This window comes from Hirundo rustica, chromosome W (assembly GCF_015227805.2).
Source record: "Hirundo rustica isolate bHirRus1 chromosome W, bHirRus1.pri.v3, whole genome shotgun sequence".
NCBI lineage: Eukaryota > Metazoa > Chordata > Aves > Passeriformes > Hirundinidae > Hirundo > Hirundo rustica.
In genome coordinates, this window is record NC_053487.1 from 4,083,225 (window position 1) to 4,103,334 (window position 20,110).

General features: G+C 46.2%; 1 protein-coding gene across 1 annotated transcript; it reads left to right on the forward strand.

Annotated features, from left to right (window-relative positions):
* Window positions 1–1,686: 1,686 nt before the first annotated feature.
* On the forward strand, window positions 1,687–14,844 carry LOC120764866 (transitional endoplasmic reticulum ATPase-like). Its single transcript, XM_040088984.2, has 6 exons — window positions 1,687–1,731; window positions 1,872–2,084; window positions 10,536–10,844; window positions 12,364–12,519; window positions 12,863–13,017; window positions 14,397–14,844. The coding sequence occupies exons 1-6, from the start codon at window positions 1,687–1,689 to the stop codon at window positions 14,500–14,502; spliced, it is 984 nt and encodes a 327-aa protein (XP_039944918.2). The 3' UTR covers window positions 14,503–14,844.
* Window positions 14,845–20,110: the final 5,266 nt, after the last annotated feature.

The following is a 20,110-nucleotide window of genomic DNA, read 5'->3' on the forward strand; positions in this document are numbered from 1 at the left end:
GGCAGAAACACTAATTAATGTAGTGGTTTCATGTTTGCCAAATTTAGTGTAGTGGTCTTAGTGTTTACTCTCTTTCTGTGGGAGAGGATCAGGAGAAGCAAAGCAGGTTCAAGCTTAAAAATAAACAAATAGTTTTATTAGCACACAATAAAAGAATGGAAAAGAAAAAAGTTGAAAAAAAAATAAACTTCAAAACACTCCTCCCTTCTCCTACAAACTGTTAACTTTCTTACAAAACAACACAGAGAGACACAACCTGTGATTTTCAGTCAGTGTCACCATTTAAACATAATCTTTCATCACTTTGGGAGAGGAGTCTCTCTAGAGTCCTATGGAGACGTTCGCCACAAGACAAAAACAGTCTGGTGGCTCCCAATGTCACAAATTGCAACCACCTGGAATTTTTGCAGCTTGTACGGTCCTACCCATTAACAGCCTTTCTCTTGGCTACCTATGAGCCTCTCAGTGTATTTGGGGTACGGTTTAAGAATGCTTCTTCTAGTATAAAACAAGGATTCTCTTCTTCTATCTCTAAAATTGTCTCTATCTTAAAAGAAATAGAGACCTTCTTTTACCCTAGGAGCCAAGGGCCTCAAATCACTCTCTCTTTAAAATCATCTTCGTCTCAAAGGCTGAGACCTCCTTTTACCTCAGGAGTGAAGGGCTTTAAGATTCTCACTTAAACCTCAATTACATCAATTCCCAACTTTTGAGTAGAACTAGCATTCCCCCAAACAACATTAAGATATTACAAGAAACAGTCCATTTCTCCATAGTTTACACCAGAGAAGTCTGTTTAAAAATGTCCACATCCTCAATCCCTCCTTCCAGTAATCTTTATCAGTTCTTTCACTCTTGCTCCACTGACTTTATGCTGTGTTTTTTCCTATGTCCACTCTGTCTTTTTTCTTTCTCTCAGGGAAGGGTTAGGCTTTGGAAGCTTCATGTTGCCAGGAAAGGGTTAAATCTGCCTAGGCCTGCAGTGGCCATGTGATCTCTGTAGGGCAGCAGTCTCTCCCTCACTGAATCTCAGATCAACCAGGTTCCAGATTGTCACCAAGGAGACAATTCGGGCGGCCTCGGCCCAACCTAGCCCATAGCTGTTATCAGGGGCCGGGCGGAGATCTCTCTGGGCTCCGGGGAAATTTTAAAGGTAGTTGATGTTAAGCTGCAACCTCTCCCCTGCCGGGAGCCGATGGAGCCCGGCTAGGCCTTGGGGCTGGCTCCCCCCAAGAGGGGGGGGGAGCGGCAGGCCCAGCCGGCCTACAGGACATCCCGACTAGATGTTACCTGTTCAACTAGCCAGGAGAAAAAGGGCTGACTTGAACAAAAACAGAATTTATATGGGTGCTTCCCAAAGTCACATTCAACATTCTCTGGTCAAAGCAGATGCCAATATCCAAAACTAGCCTCTGACAGGTCCCTGTCCTTTCCAAAACAATTCTAAGGTCCTGACAGGGCAACACTCCACATTCCTCCCCAACAAAAAACCAAACTGTGCCAACTCATGACAATGGTAAATAGTGCTAGTCCCAACACTGACCCCTGAGGACACCACTTTTCACTGGTCTTCACTTGGACATAGAGCTGTTGACTGCAACTCTTTGAGTGTGACCATCCAGCCAATTCCTTATCCACTGAGTAGTCCACCCATCAAATCCCAACCTTTCTAGTTTAGAGCCCAGGATGTCATGTGGGACACTGTCAAATGATTTGCAGAAGTCATCTCAGGTAGTGCTTCTGGTAGAAGCTCATGGACTAGATGATTTTTGAAGGTCCCTTCCAACCCAAACAATTATGTGATTCTAAGATATAGTCCTGTTCTGGCTTATATTGAGAGGGTTTTATTTGTTTGTTTTGTTCTCTTTCAGTATCCTGTGGAACACCCAGACAAATTCCTCAAATTTGGTATGACCCCATCAAAAGGGGTTCTGTTCTATGGGCCACCTGGTTGTGGTAAGACACTCCTGGCCAAAGCCATTGCTAATGAATGCCAGGCAAACTTCATTTCCATCAAGGGGCCGGAATTGCTCACCATGTGGTTTGGTGAGTCTGAAGCCAACGTGCGTGAGATCTTTGACAAAGTAAGTGTTTCTTCTATTCCTTGTGCTATGTTTGTGCTGAGGTACTCCCAAACCCTCTACTGCACTCGTCTTACTGGCCTAGTTCTTGTTTGTGTGTTTTGTTTTCCCTGCTTGCACTGAGAGCAGAGGCTACTTTTCTGATAGGGTATTAATTCTCTTTGGCAATATAGCTATTTAGATGGTTTTCTCCTACTGGAATTTGTATCTGTTGTTACAGGATTGTAAATGCTCCAGTGTCTTAGCAGTGAGGCTAGCATTAGGATGGCATAGATATTCTCTGCATCCCTGAAAACTTATTTCAACACCTCATGAGCCATCACCTTCTACAGATTTTTAAAGTATGTTATGGGTTCTTCTTTTTCTGCATTTGGACTAAATGATCATTGTAGGTCACTTCAAACTGAAAATATTCTATTCTATTCTATTCTATTCTATTCTATTCTATTCTATTCTATTCTATTCTTGCCCTGCAATATATATGGCTTGCAAAGGAGCTCACTTCCACTGCCCAGCTTCCTTGTAGATAGTGTGACCTCCTGTCCCAGGAGGTTATCTGCATGGATTATCTTGGGGATCCTCACTCCTGTGGTCAGGGAAGGTGCTGAGAGTAAAGTTGGAAAGAGAGTGAGAGAGAAAATTTAGGTTGAGAGGGAACCTCAGGTTATCTGGTCCAGCTGTTTGTCCAGAGCAGGGAGGTAGCTTGGAAATTCAATCAGATTGCCCAGGGCTGTCTTGGTTTGAAAGACAGGTGTCTGCCAAGGAAGGCAGGAACCTACCTAGGAATGGGAAATATGACCCCCTTCCCTCCGAATTATTATAACTTTGAAATTAAGGGGGTCTCAGGCAAAGATGGGTAAAAATAATAACAGTTCTTTACTAGTAGGTATATGTATAATAAGGCAAACAACAACAATGGCAGCAACAACAAACAAAACCAGAAACCCAGTAACAGCCTTCTCTTGGCTGTCAAGCACTTTCCCCTTTTGGTGTAGTTATGGTCACAGCCAGCAGGGGCGCTGTTGACTCCGGGCAGGGCAGGTGCAATGATTCACTCGTGGTGGCAGGCATGGAAGTAATTCTCACACTGTGGCATGATCTCAGCTGTCTCTCTCACGTGGGTAATGGTGGGCACAGCCAGTGGAAGAGATGGAAAAGGGGCTTCCTTTACATACTCACATGGGAGTAGTCGGTCCCGGTGTCCCTCCGGATAGTGAAATGAGCTGTAGTAGGAACCTTGGAAGCAGCAAGCTGGAACAGCAGAAGCGAGCAGACCCGGGGTAGCGAACAAAATGTATCAGAAACTCCACAGATGTAGCAGGAACCGTGGGGTGTCCCGGTAGGCAACAGTGCTGGGTTACAGTGTAGCGAAAACCCCAGAGCAGTGGCAGAAAAACGGTGGGGCTGGGCAGCAGCAGCCCATCTCCCAAACTCAGCTGGGGCCAGGAGAGGCTCCCTTGGAGGGGGAGGGGTTGAGAGTCTTGGGTTTTCCCCTGAGGTACCCAAGTAGATGGTGAGGGTCCTTTCCAGTGAGGTAGGATGTTAATAAGGTCTCAGTGCAACAGTCACTCTTGCAACAAGCAAAAGCCTCACTTACAGTAGTACAGAACAGTAACAGGCTGGACTCCACAGTGGCAGTGATAGCAGCAGCTTGACTGTTCCCGCTGATCCTGAAAGAGAGGGAGAGGAGCTGAGCCCAGCCCCTCACCCCCAGGCCAAAATCTCGGGGTATCTTTGCCCTTCCAAAGAGAAAACCCCTCAGGTAAGAGAGTAGCCAGCTGCATCCTTCCCCCTCCTCCTCCTCCCAGCCACATATTTTGTTTCTCTTAAGTATTGATAGTTATTGTCTCTTAGCAACAAATGGGACAAAATAACCCAGTCAATAACCGACTGAACATGAGCCAGCAGTGTGCTCTGGTGGCCAAGAAGGTCAATGGCATCCTGGCCTGTATCAGGAATAGTGTGTCTAGCAGGACCAGGGAGGTCATTCTTCCCTTGTACTCGGCATTGGTGAGGCCGCACCTTGAGTATTTTGTCCAGTTTTGGGCCCCTCAGTTTAGGAAGGACGTTGAGATGCTTGAGCGCATCCAGAGGGGAACAACAAGGTTGGTTAGGGGCTTGGAGCACAAGCCCTATGAGGAACAACTGAGGGAGCTGGGGTTGTTTAGCCTGGAGAAGACTCAGAGGCGACCTTATCACTCTCTACAACTTCCTGAAGGGTGGTTGTAGTCAGGTGGGAGTTGGTCTCTTTCTTCAGGCAGCAACTAACAGAATGAGAGGACACAGTCTTAAGCTGCGCTAAGGGAAATATAGGCTGGATATTAGGAAAAAGTTTTTTACAGAAAGGGTAATAAAGTACTGGAATAGTCTACCTGGGGAGGTGGTGGATTCACCATCTCTGGATGTGTTTAAGAAAAGACTGGATGTGGCACTTGGTGCCATGGTTTAGTTGAGGTTAGGCTTGGGTTGTGATGATGATCTTGGAGGTCTCTTCCAACCTAATGATTCTGTGAAAATTCTATGAGAGAAAGGAAAAAAAAAAAAAAAAGGAAAAATCCTAACCTCCAACAAGGGCCTTGTGTTCTGAACATGTGCTAAGAATGGAGAATCCCTGACCTCTCTGGGCCCTGTGCTAGTGTTTGAGGTCTCACATTGTGAAGTTTTTTTCCCCCCTTATTTCTAACTGGAATTTTCTTTGCAGCCATTTGTGTCTCTGGTTTTTCATCCTTATTCTGTGTGTTTTGAAGAAGGATATAGTTCCCTTTTCCCTATAACTCTACATATTAGGTAGTCAAAGACAGATTGTATTTCCCCTTTCCAACTGATATTTCTTACCTGTGAGAAAAGAACCTCACTCTTGAACATTTTTAAAAGTTTAATAAGTGATAATAAGGGACAAATCAATAAAGCAAAAGTAACAGCGTTGGGTGCTTGGTGATTGCCAGAGGCACACCAGCTAACCATAGCAACTCTTCTTATATACTTTTTCTGTTGCATTGGTCAAATACATATTCATAAAGATTATACATATTCAGACATTTCTTTGAACTCGTTTACATGTTCTGTGAATTCTTTAGCTTGATTCAACCCCTGACCCGCCTTTTTAGAGTACATGCACTAATCGTGGATGTGGTTTTGAGGGTCGTGTGTCACTTCCTTACAACGGCCCCCGTTCCATGGTTTCAGCAGGAAACAGTTATTGATAGTCAAAGGGTCAGTAGCAGGGGTCCTCATCACATATATCATGGGTTGGCACAGTTTTGTTTATAGTTATAAAGAAATGTGGAATGTTTTTCCCTGCCAGGACCTTAGAGTTGTTTTGGGGGGGGGGGGGGGCCAGGACAGGGACCTATCAGAAAGCTAGCCAAGATATTGGCAGCTAATTTAACCAATGAAGATGCCAATGTGACTTTGGGAAGGACACATTTAAAATCCTCATCTCCTGCAGATCACTCTTTCTTCTAAGATAGCCATGAGGTAACATTGTGGGTGGCAGGGGGGCCGGCTCAGGCCTCGCTGCCCTCTAGGCGGCTGGGCCCAGCCGGGCCTTCCTTCGGGAGCTGCTGTCTGCATGGGGAGCGGCCTGGCTTGGCCTTTTTTTTTTCTCCTGGCTGCCAGCGGGAAGAGAAAAAAAGAACAGCTCAGCAATGCCACATGCTTACAGCTTTGTGGCAGGTCCAAGTCGGGCCGCCCTGGATGAGACCGAGGGGTGGAAGAAAGGACCTCCACCAGCTTCCCCTATTGGCATAGCTTTGCATCTCTACAGCCCGGCAGCCCGGGGCAGAGAGAGCACATGGCCACTGCAGGCCTGGGCAGATTTAACCCTTTCCTAGCAACATGGAGCTTCTAAAGCACAACCCTTCCTTGAGAGAGAGAAGAAAGAAAACAGAGGGTACGTAGAACAGACACTGCATGAAGTCAGTGGATTAGAAGTGAAAGAACTGATAATATTGGAATAGGATTGAAGAAGTGGACATTTTTAACCGGACTTCTCTGGAGTAAACTATGGAGAAATGGACTGTTCTTTGTAGCATCTTAGTGTTGTTGGGGGAATGCTAATTCTAATCAAAACTGGAGACTGATGTGATTGAGATTTAATTGAGAACTTTAAAGCCCTCGCTCCTGGGTTAAAAGGAGGTCTCAGCCTTTGAGACAAAGATGATTTTAGGCTAGAAGAAGTATTCGTAAACAGTACCCCAGATACACTGAGAGGCCTATAAGTGGCTAAAGAAAAAGGCTGCTGATAGAACATCACAGTCTGCAAAAACTTTGGGCGGTTGCAGATGTGTGACATTAAGAGCCACTGGACTATTTTGTCTTGTAGCAAATGTCTCCATGAAACTCTAGAGAGACTCTTCTAAAGTAATGAATGATTATGTTTAAATAGTGAAACTGACTGAAAGTCATAAGTTGTGTCTTTCTGTGTTGTTTTATAAGAAAGTTAATAGTTTGTAGGGGGAGGGAATAGTGTTTTGAAGTTTCATTCTGTTTTAGTTTGGGTTTTCTTTTTCCCAACTTTCTCTTTTTTTTCATTCTTTTAGTGTGTGTTAATAAAACTATTTTTGTTCATTTTTAAGCTTAAGCCTGCTTTGCTTTTTCTCCTAATCTCTCTCTCGCAGAAAAAAGAATAAACACTAAATTTAGCAACCAGAATTTAGCAAACATAAAACCACTACATTAATTGGTGTTTCTATCCGATTACATTAAATTAAAACCATTACAACATAGTTCCTCAAATTTTATCTGACCATGCAGATGATTTTAGCTATTTCCATTATTGTAAGTTAACCACAAGTACTTTAAATCAACATCAGCTATTTCACAACTATATCTGAGTTATTTTCATTATTGTCAGTTAGTTACAAAAATAAAAGCATTAGTTATTATTTCACAGCTACAGCTACTTCTGCAAAAGTTAACATTATAATGCACAACACATAGCATCCACTTTAAAATTTGCAAAAGCCAAAACTATAATATGTGTTTATCACACTGTCCACAAACTAAAATATCATCCATAAATAATGTTCTGAGGATACGAGCTACCCAGGGGCCAGGGCATTAGCCACAAAAAGCTGACAAATTATACTATTTCAAAAGCAGTTAAAAGTGATTACGAACTGTACTGTATCAAAATCGTTGTGATTAATAATAATTTGCAAAAGCCAATACAGAATAGCAAAAGCCAACAACTGCATAGTTTTTTATAACATAACCTACTGATACTCAAGTGCTTAAATGTCTCAGTTTGAGACAAGTTTAGGAGGAAATGTCCTGAAAGGAATGTCTCCTCTGAAGATGGCAGGTTTTGGCGGTCCCTCCCTGTAGTGGTTTGACCACTGGCCAAACGCCAGTGCACTCACGAAAATCATCTACTCATCTTCCTCTGCTATAATTGGGGCAGAGGAGGGGAAAACAAAAGTTAAACTAAAGCTCGTGGGATTGAGATAAGGATTAGGAGCAAATGCTTTAGGGGCAAAACAGGCTCAAAATTTTAAAGGATATGAAGAAAACTATTAACAGAACTAAAAGAATTATAAGAACTAAATAAACCTTTAGAACATTTTTCTCCCCCCAACCCCTCTTTCCTTCTCACTGACAAAGTAAAGAGACAAAACCTGTGATTATCAGTCAGTTTTCCACTTCTAAAAAAGCATCTTTCTTCAGTTCTTTTAAGGATAGGAGTCTCTTTTGCCATGCACAAGAAACAGGTTCCTTGTGGTTTTAAGTTCACAGTTAAACAGTCCGCCCGGTAAAAACTTGTTTGCTTTGTGAAAATCCCCCCAAAGACTTACAGTTTTTCCCACAACTGCTCTCGAGGGCCATTTTGGCTAATGGGGTATCATTTTAAGGATGACCTGTTCTACTATAGAAGCAAAAGTTCTCTTCTGTCTCTTAAAGTAAAAATTCTCTTCTATCTCTAAAACAAAGGTTCTCTCTCTCTGTTCAAGTCAGATCACAGCTTCTTTCAACATCTGTATTTTCTAGTTCTCTTCTGAGCTGCGGATGAATGCTGCATCTCCCCATGTGCTTTATGAATTACAGGGAAATAGTCTGGTGTATTATATTCTCACCTCGGCTTGCAAAAAGTTTTCATCTCCGAAACTGGAGCATCTCCTGTCCTTCTTTCTTCTGAACTTCAGCCCCTCCTTCTTCACTGACCTTGGTGTCACCCTGTTGTTTTCTTCACATGCCTTCACCTTTCCTTTTCTCTGACTCAGGAGAAGATTGGCATCTGTAGGTTTTATCTGTTCTTAAGTGGAATTTTACAGCACTAAAAGGGTTTATCTTGTCCAGGCCCTGCATCAGGGAATTTTGTGTTCTGCCTCTTGCTGCTGGTCATGTGATCTTCCCCAGCACTGCACAAGCCATGCCATGCCGGCTGCTGTTTTCTGTCCTTTTGTCTGCAGTGTGGCTGATTTGAAGCAGACAGGCATGCAAAGTCTCTTGCTGGCTGGGCTAGGATGGTGGTGGCTGCTCTGGCTGCATGGTTGTTTTCCGGCCCCTGCCGCTCTCAATTCCAGCTGTGGGGCCACTTCCTGCACAGACTGCAGAGCTGCTCACTGGTCTCAGCCACACAGTGCCCCATGGCACTGGGACAGCCCCCGGCAGAATGGCCTGGCAGCTTGCATCTGGAACAGGGCCCCGCCCGGCCTGGAGCCCAGCAGAGCTGGCCCAGCCTGATGACCATGGCTCAGCAGCGGCAGAATTTCAGCAGACACACTGTGGCCCGGGCTTCCCCTCCTCCTGCCTGGCAGCCAGGCCGCATGGGCCCAGCCCGGCCTTACCTGGAAGGGGGGGGGGGGGGGGATAGGGCCTCCACTCTTTTCCAGAAAGCAGGAAATAAGAGAGAACTTTTTGCGGTTTCTCCTTTCTTAAATATGGTATTCATAGAGGCGATTCTAGCTTCTCTAATTGACTAATTGGTGTATCAGTTCTCAAAGCCAGGCAGTGATTGGTTTTGCCAGGCACAGACAAAGCTGTAATGTTCTTTACAGAGAGAATTACTTCCATGCCTGATGGTTTTTTCCCTTAACTAAAACCAAGCTATTTCCACCCACCATATTCCCCCACCACTGATATGAAAGGAATTTCTTGGAGGAAAGTGAAAAAAAAACTGTTTATTTAACATGCACACACAGAGTGCACGCAGGCACGGGAAAAAACAAATAATGTTAAACATGAAAACCTTCTCACTGCAGAGAAAGCTGGTGGATTCAGAGTTCTTTCTGTAGGTGTGGCTCGGCTCCTCCTGAGGTCTGGAGTCAGAATGCAGTGTCTCAGGGCCTCCCCACCGGCTCCCGGCAATGGTCTGTTCTCTGACCAGAGCAAAGCTGAACAGTTCCGGAAGAAGCCACAGAAGTCAATGAAGAAGCTCTATGCAGTCCCGGGAAAGCTTCTTGCCTCAGCTAACAAAAAAGAAGCTAGCTAAAAGCAAAGATATATTCCCTCTTCGTGCTGCACAGCACAGCTGAGAGAACACAGCAGAGGATGTGTGTTTGAACACAGACCACCAAAAGAATTCCCCCAGCTTCCCCCTGTCTCTTGGACCCAGCTGAAAGTTACAGGACCCATTCCTGGGCATAAAGCAGATGATAGGGGATACAGTATCATAAAGTCACCCCAAGACACTAAATAACCAATTGATGTCCCCAGATCTTGGAAAGAGATCTGGTCTGTAGGAGAAGAGAATACAGGTGACCTTGCCCCTGACGAGTCACAGCTATATCCAATAAAGATAAGTGTGATAAAAGGGAGTGGGTTAGCTGGTGAGGGTATTTTGAGGAGGTGGGAATGAGATGATCAGGAAGAAAAATGATCCTGAGGGGAGAGAATCACTGCTGTGAGATCAGTCTGGGTCTGCAGTTAGAGCCTGTTGTTGGAACCTGCAGCCATAGTCTAGCTAGGTAAAAGCCTGCAATCAGAGTCTGCAAACTAATATATGCAGCCATAGTTTAGCAGGAAATAACCAGCAGTCAGAGGTTGCAAGGGAAACCTACAGTAGGAGTTTGCTGCAGCCAGAGTCAGTGAATAGTTGGAGTCAGGATGGCTAAGCTGTAAAGAGCAATAAACCAGGACCCTTTTCATGCTGTGATAAACAAGAAGTCTGTGTCTTGGCTCATTTCTACCCTCTAACAAGAGGGCTGCTGCAACATGGTCCAGGCAAATTGGCTCCAGCTTTTCCTCTAGGCATTAGAGTTGCCACCCTTCTGCCTGGTTCACAGTGCTCTTAGATTTGGGGAAATGCAGCTTGTTGTTTGGGAGAATTTAATTGACTGTTTGTGTGGCTGGAGACTGTTCCACAGCAACTCCTCCATGCTGTCCTTGTGGCAGCAGAGCTCTGGTGTACTCCTCTAAGCTGCTTTAAATGTAGGGTAGGCTTAGTGTGAAGTCAGCGTGTTCCTTGCATAGTGGTATTAACATGGAGTAATTGTTCCCATTTGCTTTTTGCAGGCCCGCCAAGCAGCCCCGTGTGTGCTCTTCTTTGATGAGCTGGACTCCATCGCCAAGGCCCGAGGTGGGAATATCGGTGATGGCGGTGGTGCTGCAGATCGTGTCATCAACCAGATTCTGACCGAGATGGACGGCATGTCCACCAAGAAAAATGTCTTCATCATTGGTGCCACCAACAGGCCAGACATCATTGACCCAGCCATCCTGCGCCCTGGCCGCCTGGATCAGCTCATCTACATCCCCCTGCCTGATGAGAAGTCCCGGATTGCAATTCTTAAGGCAAATCTGAGGAAATCACCAGTTGCCAAGGTAGGATCTGTGCTTTGACTATGTCTGGCTTTGGTTTGCTGTAAGCTGCACATGCTCCTCACAAGCTGGAGATAGAGCAGAGGGCTGGTGACTGCTCCATGCAATCCAGAGCTGGGAAACCTTCAGTCCCTGAAGGATGGAAGTGAAGAAGTAGGGTGAGGCTTGAGCTCTGAGAGTAGGTACTAAGGAAGGTAGGTGTTGGTGTGTAAGCACAGCAGGTCTTTATCACATGGTGGAGTTCTGTCCACAGTGTAGGAACAGGAAAGCCTGTTATGGCAAGATGGAAATTATTCTTCTACTCTGAAAGAAAAGTAAACATAGAAAACAGGTGGGAAATGGAAACTGAAGAGGAACTACTGAAGTTAATTGTTGCTGAACTGAATTGTTGCAAGAATTCCTTGCATAGGGAGCAGGCAATAATGAAACTGATAGTTAATCAGAGAAAAGCAGATGTCAAGTGAGAGCTCAAGCTATTTTATGCCAAGCTTACCTTTTTAGGTGCTATTGGGAAGGAAAGCTTCAAAGGAGGTTGCAGTACTACTCCCTCAGTTGAAGGGAAGGAGCAGAAGGTTGGTTGTCTTGGTCTGTCTGTGTGTCATTCTTTTTCTAGTCTGACAGTATTTCATTTGACTCCTAATGCTGAGACTAGAGTAAATCATATCCTAAATCCACAAGACAACCTGCCTTTTCTTGAGGGTAAACAATGCAGAGGCATTTTTCCCCTTTACTCCACTCTCATGATACCCCACCTGGAGTACTGTGTCCAGCTCTGGGGCCCCCAGCATAGGAAGGAAAGGGGACCTGTTGGAGCGAGTCCAGAGGAGGCCATGAAAATACTCAGGGGGCTGGAGCTCCTCTGCTATGAAGACAGGCTGAGAGACCTAAGGCTGTTCAGCCTGGAGAAGAGAAGGATCTGGGGAGACTTCATCACAGCCTTCCAATACCTAAAGGGGGCTTACAGGAAAGATAGGGAGGGATTCTTTGTCAGGGTGTGTAGTGATGGGACAAGGGTGAATGGCTTCAAACTGAAAGAGGGCAGGGTTAGATGGGATACTGGGAAGAAGGTTTTTACTGAGGGTGGTGAGGCCCTGGCACAGGTTGCCCAGAGAAATTGTGGATGGCCCATCCCTGGAAGTGTTTAAGGCTGGACTGAATAGGGCTCTGAGCAGCCTGGTCTAGTGGAAGGTGTCCCTGCCCATGGCAGGAGGGTTGGAACTAGATGATCTTTGAGGTCCCTTCCAACCCAAACCATTCTGTGATTTACAGCTGCTTGCCAGGGTCTTGTTGGGTGTGTGGGCAGTATGGCCTACCTTTATATGTGGTTAACTTTTCCCAAAACCAAGAACTTTAACAGCTCATCTTTTCAAAGTTGGCCAAACTTGAGGTAGCACCTTATACCATGAGATCTAAAGACACTTTTTTGTCACCTGAGGATGTAAGGTATAAAGGACAGGCCTCTCTTGTGGGATGTTGTGTTGTTGTTGTCTTTATTGTTTAGTTTGGGTTTTTTTTCTACTAGGACGTTGACCTGGATTTCCTAGCTAAGATGACCAATGGCTTTTCGGGAGCTGACCTGACAGAAATTTGCCAGCGTGCCTGCAAACTGGCCATCCGTGAATCCATTGAGAGCGAGATCAGGCGAGAACGTGAGAGGCAGACAAACCCTTCTGCCATGGTGAGTGGGATACTCTGAGCTTTCTCCACTTATGACCACAGGCAGCCCACCTCTGCCTGTGGGTGAAGCAGGATGCATTTCTCTTCATAATCCTTGGTTGGGGATGAGTGGGATCTCAGCAGAGAGCATGGAATGGGAGCATGAGGCCCTCCTGGGGTACCTCACTGTCAGCATTGCTCAGGTCAGCCCCTGCTGCAGCCCTGACTTAGTTTGCCACAGTGTTTCTCTCCAGCTCCAGCTTTGGTGGGTGTTGGAGCCTCCTGATCTAGTGGGAGGCTGTGGGTGGCTGTTGGGCCACAGAGCTTGGGCATGCAGCTCACCTAGTCCCTCTGTCCTGCTGCAGGAGGTGGAGGAGGACGACCCAGTTCCCGAGATACGCAGGGATCACTTTGAGGAGGCCATGCGCTTTGCTCGCCGCTCTGTCAGTGACAATGATATCAGGAAATACGAGATGTTTGCACAGACCCTACAGCAGAGCCGTGGCTTTGGCAGCTTCAGGTAAACATGAGAAGGGCAGTGTGGCTCAGTTAGCCCCAGAACTGAGTACTGAGGCAGCTTTCTGCTGGATTCTGGGTAACAAATTTCTTCTTCCACTGCATTTTCCCATTTTCCCTAGCATGTACAGCAGCAAGCTGTGTGTGGCAGGTGTAGGCTGTGCTGCAGGTTGGTTGTAACTGTTCTGTTAGTACTCCTGAAGTCCAACACCCCTTTTTCCTTTAACACAAGTGTCTTGGTTTGACAATTTAAGGGGGACACTCTAAAATTAATTGCCTCCCCTTTTAGCTTTAAATAATCCTTTTCTACCGATAACGAGAGACAAATATGAGTAGATGTAAGTGAAAAAATAAAAGTTTATGAAAAAAACAAAACAGCAGCAGGCAAAAAATAACAGTGATAATCACTAGTTACAAAGTTGCTAAATCTCAAAGTCCCCAGGAAGGAAGAGAAACTCAAAATGGCAGAGTAAACCCCCTGAAGATGGCACCCTCCACAGATGACCACATGTGGGGAAACAAAGGCAAAATGGTTTAATCTCCACCCATAAATGCAGAGGAGGTCCCCCTAATTGTCCTGTGGAACAATGACAAAATGGCAGAGTCCTCTTTCTGCACCATGCATTTGAGAGAGAGAACAAAGGAATCAATGTGGCAAACAAGCCTCCACAGTTCCAAAGCTCCCTCCCCTCCTCCCCTCAAAAAACAAACAACCAGAGCAGGGGAAAACAAAACCTAGGAAAACTATTTCTGTCCAAAAAGAGTCAATGCTGCCAGGGAGCTGACATAGACTCTCATGGTGGCTCAGCAGGCTTCCTCTCCTCTCTCTGCCTCTTCCTTGGCTGGCTGGATCCAGCCAGTGTTGGCACTGCAGCCTCCAAGCCACTGGTGTTGGTGCTGCTGTCTCAGGTCTCTGTTCTGATTGATGGGGGCAAAAAAACCTTGACTTCTGAGCACCAAAGAGCAGTGGCCCAACCCCAACTGGCAAAATTCACTCTGAAACAGTTTTTGATTGTGAAATGCAGCTTCTCATGTTGCTAGTAGAAGCAAGAGAGAGCTCTGTCTTCATGCCTCAACCTCAAAAAGCACAGGCATCCCCCAGCCCTGCAGTTCCATTTCCAGCTGCAGGGTCTTAAAGAGACAGTAACAATTTTTGGGCACAGATAGATTTGGAATACAATAACATTTTGGGGTACCCAGGACAAGCGATAGCCAGAAGTCATATAAGCCTTTTGCATGATATGCTGTAAGGTTTCATTCCATTCCTCCTGCCCATCCTACTCGTCACTGAGGTTTGGCATGGAGGGAGGGGATAGTGCTGAGCTCCAAGAAGGCTTTTGAACAGCATCTCTCTTCTCTCCTGTCCTGCACTGCTGCATGCAGGTTCCCGTCAGGCAACCAGGGCGGTGCCGGTCCGAGCCAAGGCACAGGAGGTGGCAGCGGGGGCAACGTGTACAGCGAAGACAATGACGACGATCTCTATGGTTAAATCTCAGCTTGGTGGAGCAGCTCCACATCAGGCCACACTGTACAGCAAAAAAATCCAATGTTCAGTGGACTGTTAGCTTCTTCATTTTTCAGTCAGAACAGTGTAGCTGCATACCAGACTTTGTACAGGGAATATTTTCTGCAAACACAAATCCAGAGTGGTGTTCAGTTGGGAGGCAGTGAATTAACAAGGAGGGGAACTGACTTAATTTCTGAGAAATTTCTGTTCTAGTTTATGTGGCAGAATCAGCAGCTTTAGTAAAGAATATAATGCTAGCCTGTATTAAAAAAAAAACCACAAAAATGATAAAAAACAATAAAAATCCCACAACGCTCCTTTGTGTGTGCCTGGTACAGTGTAGTTTGTGCTGTCCCTGTAAATGCCATGTCTCGTGCTCTGAGCACTCCTCAGTCCGGTGGAGCCGATCTGTATGCATGCTTCCCTGCTTGTGTTCAAGGTTGTTTTTTGTTGTTATGTCTCTTAGCCCAAGTTAACAGAAGAAATTGGTTTGGCAGTCTGTCTCTTCCCTGCTTCAATTTGGCAGAAAGCACCAACTAAGAGAGCATGGTAGCAGGTATCTCTTGCTTCGCTGATGATGGCCCTGAGCTGTCAGGTCTCCTGCTGCTTTGGCTCCTCTGCAGCAAAGGATTTCAGTAATCCTGGTTCTATCTGCTCTGCCGGAAGGTTTGTACAAGGGGGCTCTTGGGCTGTCTCTGAAGTTTGTGGTGCAGCATGACCCTGCTATTAGAAAAGGGGATGCTGCAGCACTGTTCATCAGGCTTTGTGAAGAGATTTTCCCCCTTCCCCTGCAATATTTCATGCATACTTTTGGGGTTCTAATGACAGGCATGGCTCTCTGCTGCCAGCCTGCCCCTTTTTTTGCCTCACTCTGTAGTTGGGTTCTGATCATAGTTCTTATCCTTCCTTTCTGGTTACAGGTTGCTGCCTTGCTCCTTGGTTTATTTTCCCTTCTCTGAACTGTACTGCTATGCTTTAGTGTTTTATATGAGAGAAGCCCTGGGTCTGATCTCATCATGCACACAGGAGCAGTGTGGCATGCTGGATATGACCCAGCTGTGAACTGAAGGGGAGAGACTGAGACAGTGGCCATAAGACACACAGAGCGATTATGTGCTATTGACTTGGAGAGGGTGCAGGAACTGAGGATTTCTGCAAAGTTTAAATGTTGATTGTGTGGCAGAAGGGTGCCCTAGGCTTTTGGGGCTGAGCCACACTGAAGAGGGCAACCTCCCCTGTGGCAGGAATTATATGGGGCCTGAGCAATGTGAGTTTCAGCCTGAAAGCTTGGCAGACTGAGGAGGACTTCATCAACCTGGCTGGATTTAAGGGGAGAGGGGAGACATGCAAGTCTTGTCTCAAAATGGTAGAAAGATGGGACTATCCATGAGAGGGGGACTAGTGCATATCAATGGGGGAAAAGACCACCTGCTGTGGTAGAACATGTAAGCCCCTGGGAAGTTGGGGGTAGCCCCTTCTCAGGTCCTCTGTCCTGCTTAAGAGCTGTCTGCCTGCCAGCATCACTCTTGCCCTGTCCTTATGCCACCTCTGTTCTGATTTGCAGAGAAAATGCTGGCCATCATCTATGGCAGCAGGGTTAAGGATGGCCTATCTCTCTCAGGCTGGCACTTCTCTTTCTGGGGATAACTTACACCTGAAAACCTTTTACTCCAGGGCTGCTCCCCTGCCTGTACTTTTCTCTGCTGCTCTGTGCTCCTCCAAGCAGGGTAGATGCAGGTACTGGCTTTGCTTTCATTGGGTCTTACCTGTTGATCAGTGCAAGCCCAAGAGAGGCAGCTCCAGCCAGGGAAGGAACCAGCCACCTGGGAAGGTTCTCTATCCCTGCTGGGAGCTCTCTAGGACTCTTCCAAAAGCCTTCCTCAGCTCTGGTATTGGGTGAACTTCTTCCTGCTGGTTTGGGGATGTGGCCATTCAGCAAGCCCCCAGCAGATCTACCCTGGCATCTCTGCTGTGGAGGCTGGGACGAGCAGTGTATAGGAGAGATGTATGTGTCCCAGCTCCCCAAAGCCTTTCCTGCTATCTCTTGTAATTGCAAATGCTAATTAAATCCATCACAAGGGCTGGAAACCCTCATCTTTTTTCCCTGCCACCTCTGGGATGTGGTTCCATGGTTCCTCATAGGGACAGCACCCACAGTGGCACTGAGAGCATCTGCCCTGCACTGGAGCTGTGTAAAACTGCTGGGGGGCTGAGGGTGTCCCCCAAACCAACACTTGCATCTATCAGGGAGCTTGGCTAGGGTCTCCCTCACCCCCATGCATCTCCACCACCAGAAGCCCAAAGGACTGTATTTGGCCCCAATCCGTGCTCTTTTCCAGGGGCCACCCCTGCAGCAGATGCCCCTGGGAGCTGCATGGGCAAGAGCCTTCCCACAGCATACTCCTCCCCTGCCCAGGATCTTGCTGGGGAGACTGGGCAGCCCCAAAGGTGCTGGCAGGAGGAAGGTGCTGTCAGCTGGAGCTTGTCCTGAATGGAGCAAGATTAGTGAGGTGAACAGCTGAGGGAGGCCCTTTCTTCACTGCAGTGGTCGGCACCTTCTTGTGCCCCCTGGGGTGCCCCCTGGGGTTCCCCATGTGGCCCCAGAGCTACATCCCCATGTCTTTGTGTGTCCCTTGTCCATCCCCTGCCACCAGCCTTGCAGCCAGGCTCCACAGAGGGCCATGTGTAGCCTAGCCATGGTGTACGCAGAATGGAGAATTGCATCCCCCTGCCCCAGCCAAGGCATTGGCATTAGAGGTTGATCCCTGACCCAAGAGACTGGGGCCTTGCAGCACCCCTGTCACTAGAGGACACGAATAAAAACTCACAGATCTGACTCCATGAGATGAAGGCTGAAGAAGAACTTTATTATTTACAAAGACCTCGTTTTTATAGGTTTTGAAGAATGACCAGGGATTGGAGAACAAGGTTACCACCTCTCCATCCCACTGGCTAGGCTAGAAGTCCATCAGTTGACTATCATCAGAAAGGAATGTGGAAACATGATGTTTACAGTACAGGCTGTGAGAAATTCAGTTAGAGCTGTAAACATCTCACAAAAGCTCACATAATATAGCAACACACCCCAAGTCTCTGGGCTTAGCAGGACGCTCCTGCCAGCAGAGGGCAGTGAGTCATGTCCCCCATTTGGGGTTTGGCAGCCTCTGCCCAGGCCCCTCCCAAGCACAATGCCCATAGGATTTTGTTCAAACCATCTGCCCTTACAGCTGCTCTTGCTTGGTGCCTTATGAGCAAACATTTTTCCTGGTATCAGTGGGGAATGTCCCTGGGTACATGTGCTGCTGCCTCTTACCCAGCCCTAGGGCCACCTTTTCTTTTTTAAGAGGTGAGCACCAGCATTTCTTCAGCCCCCTCAGGCAGTCTGCCAGCAAGAAGCCCCCTTCACTGTCCCAGCTCCACCACCCCACCATTCATGGATTCTCCTCAGCTGGCCCCCACTCCTGCTGTCTGTGTCAGCCACATCCTGGGGAGCCCCAACAGGATGCAGAACTCCCATGAGGTTCCCCTGGTACCAGTGAGAGACAAGCCCCTTCCCTGGCCCTGCTGCCTGCACCCAGGCCAGGGCAAGCACAGCCCCAGCATCTCCCATCACAACACACCCCAAGGAGGTATATTTTTACTTTTTCTCTCAATACTGATATTAAAAAAAACACCAAAAAAAAAAAAACCCAAAAAAAAAAAAAAAAAAAAAAAAACCAAAAAACCCAAAAACAAACAAACAAACAAACAAAAAAACTACACAGGTCTCATTAAAACTGAGAAAAACAAAGCAGCTTGTATCTGTGCACTGACTTGTCTTCTCCTTCCAGGTTTCTCTATGTCAAACTCCACCAGGAGCAGTGGAGTGAACCAGTGGCATACCCTTGCCTTTCAAACCAGGTGATAAATTAAACAGTACCTAATTAAGTCTCCTCACCCTGTGCCAGAGCTGTGGCAGCAGCCAGCCTCCCTGCCTAATACAATATACAGCTGTACACCTAGTCCCTGATGGATACCCCATGCTTGCCCTTTCTCCCCTGTCCAAAAGGACCCTCTGTTTCAAGTCAGTGATTCCTTTTTAAAAAAATAAGGATTCCTGGCAGAGGTTTTCTCTGTGGTGTTGTAGTAGAAGAATACAAAGGTCAGTCAAATGTGCTTCCCACTTTGTAGGAGCCCTTCCCAGGAAAAAGGCTCAAGGCAGAGTGGGCCAAGAAAGGTAAGTACTATAAAAATTCTCCCAATGGCAATATAAAGGTTTTAAAAAAATACTGCATTTAAAAACAAAGCCAGATTGCCTTGTGAGAAATGACCTCTCACTTTAAAATTTTAGAAGATTTATTAAACCTTAACAAAATACAACAAAGGACTGAATAAGGAAAAAGGACAGCACTGCTGGGAGTTTGTGACCAGCAGCCACATGCTCATCTACAAAATGGCTGCTCTGCCTTTTATACCCCTGGGGGTTTCATCAGGCAATCCTGGCCCCTCCCAAAGTCTGTCAATCAACTCTTCTTTGCCATTTATTGGTGGAGGCTACTTTCTTGCAACTTGATTGGAGGTCACATGTCATGCTGTGCCCCCCTAGCAGTAAGCTTTTCCCATTCTCAGCTGCCCCATGCAAGGGGAACATGTACACGCCTTCTCTCCACATGTCCCAGACAACCCAGGCTGTCTGGTGGCAACAATACAGAGGAGGAGGAAAAGGGGACTATGGGGAGAACAGGACATCTAAACAACAAACCACAATAACATAACCATACATCAATAAAACTTCTTTTAACATACAATATTCATCCCCTAATTGCGGGAGCCAATCATCATATTACCTATCTATAACAGCTTCATGAGCCTCCCAGTTCCACCTTAACACCTGGAAATGCCTCCTGAATTAATTGATCCTTTAGAAAAATATATACATGCATTTCTCTTCCTAGTAAAATCCTGAAGGTTTGTAGAAGATGTGTCAACGAAGCATGTTGGGACAACAGGCGGCTCTTCCAAATGCTGTTTATTGCATAGAAGATGTTACAGCAGTCATGGGTCGTGGGTGACAGAGTCATGCCTAAAGCTGCCAGCTACAGCTTATAGGCAAGCCTGAAGCCACCTTAGTTCTGGTTACAATGCATTATATAGTTTTCTTTGCTGAGCATCTTAATACATAACCAATCAGCATCATACACAATACTATTACTTACAGCCTATCATAACTACTATGTTAAGTTAGCATGTTACAGTTTAAGCTTAAAGTTGTTTTTGTTTTCTTGCAGTGGAAAATTCTTAGGCCTTTTTTCTACTTGATAAAAACATGTTTTTTGTTTGCCTATGGTATCTTTTGCTTTTCCTGAGATTTATCTTTACTTGGTAAAAACATCTTTTTTGTTTGTGGTCAACATATCCTTTGCTCTAGCCATAAAACCTCCTTCCAGCTCGACTTAACCTTTGCTTTCTTAGTTGTCCAGTAACTACTGGCTCAGCAATCCTTAATTTAGACATCTGTTATTCTTCTATATCAAAACTTGCTTCCATCTCTATTCCGCTCACAGGTTCCACATTCAGAGAGCCTTCTGCTAAGCATACATATCTGTGAAAC

Bases quoted from the DNA above. Each gene is read 5' to 3' on its own strand.
- LOC120764866 (XM_040088984.2), top strand. From the start codon at position 1,687: ATGTCATGTGGGACACTGTCAAATGATTTGCAGAAGTCATCTCAG. The intron at 10,845-12,363 runs GTAGGATCTGTG...TTTTTCTACTAG, and splicing joins GGAAATCACCAGTTGCCAAG to GACGTTGACCTGGATTTCCT. The intron at 13,018-14,396 runs GTAAACATGAGA...TGCTGCATGCAG, and splicing joins CGTGGCTTTGGCAGCTTCAG to GTTCCCGTCAGGCAACCAGG.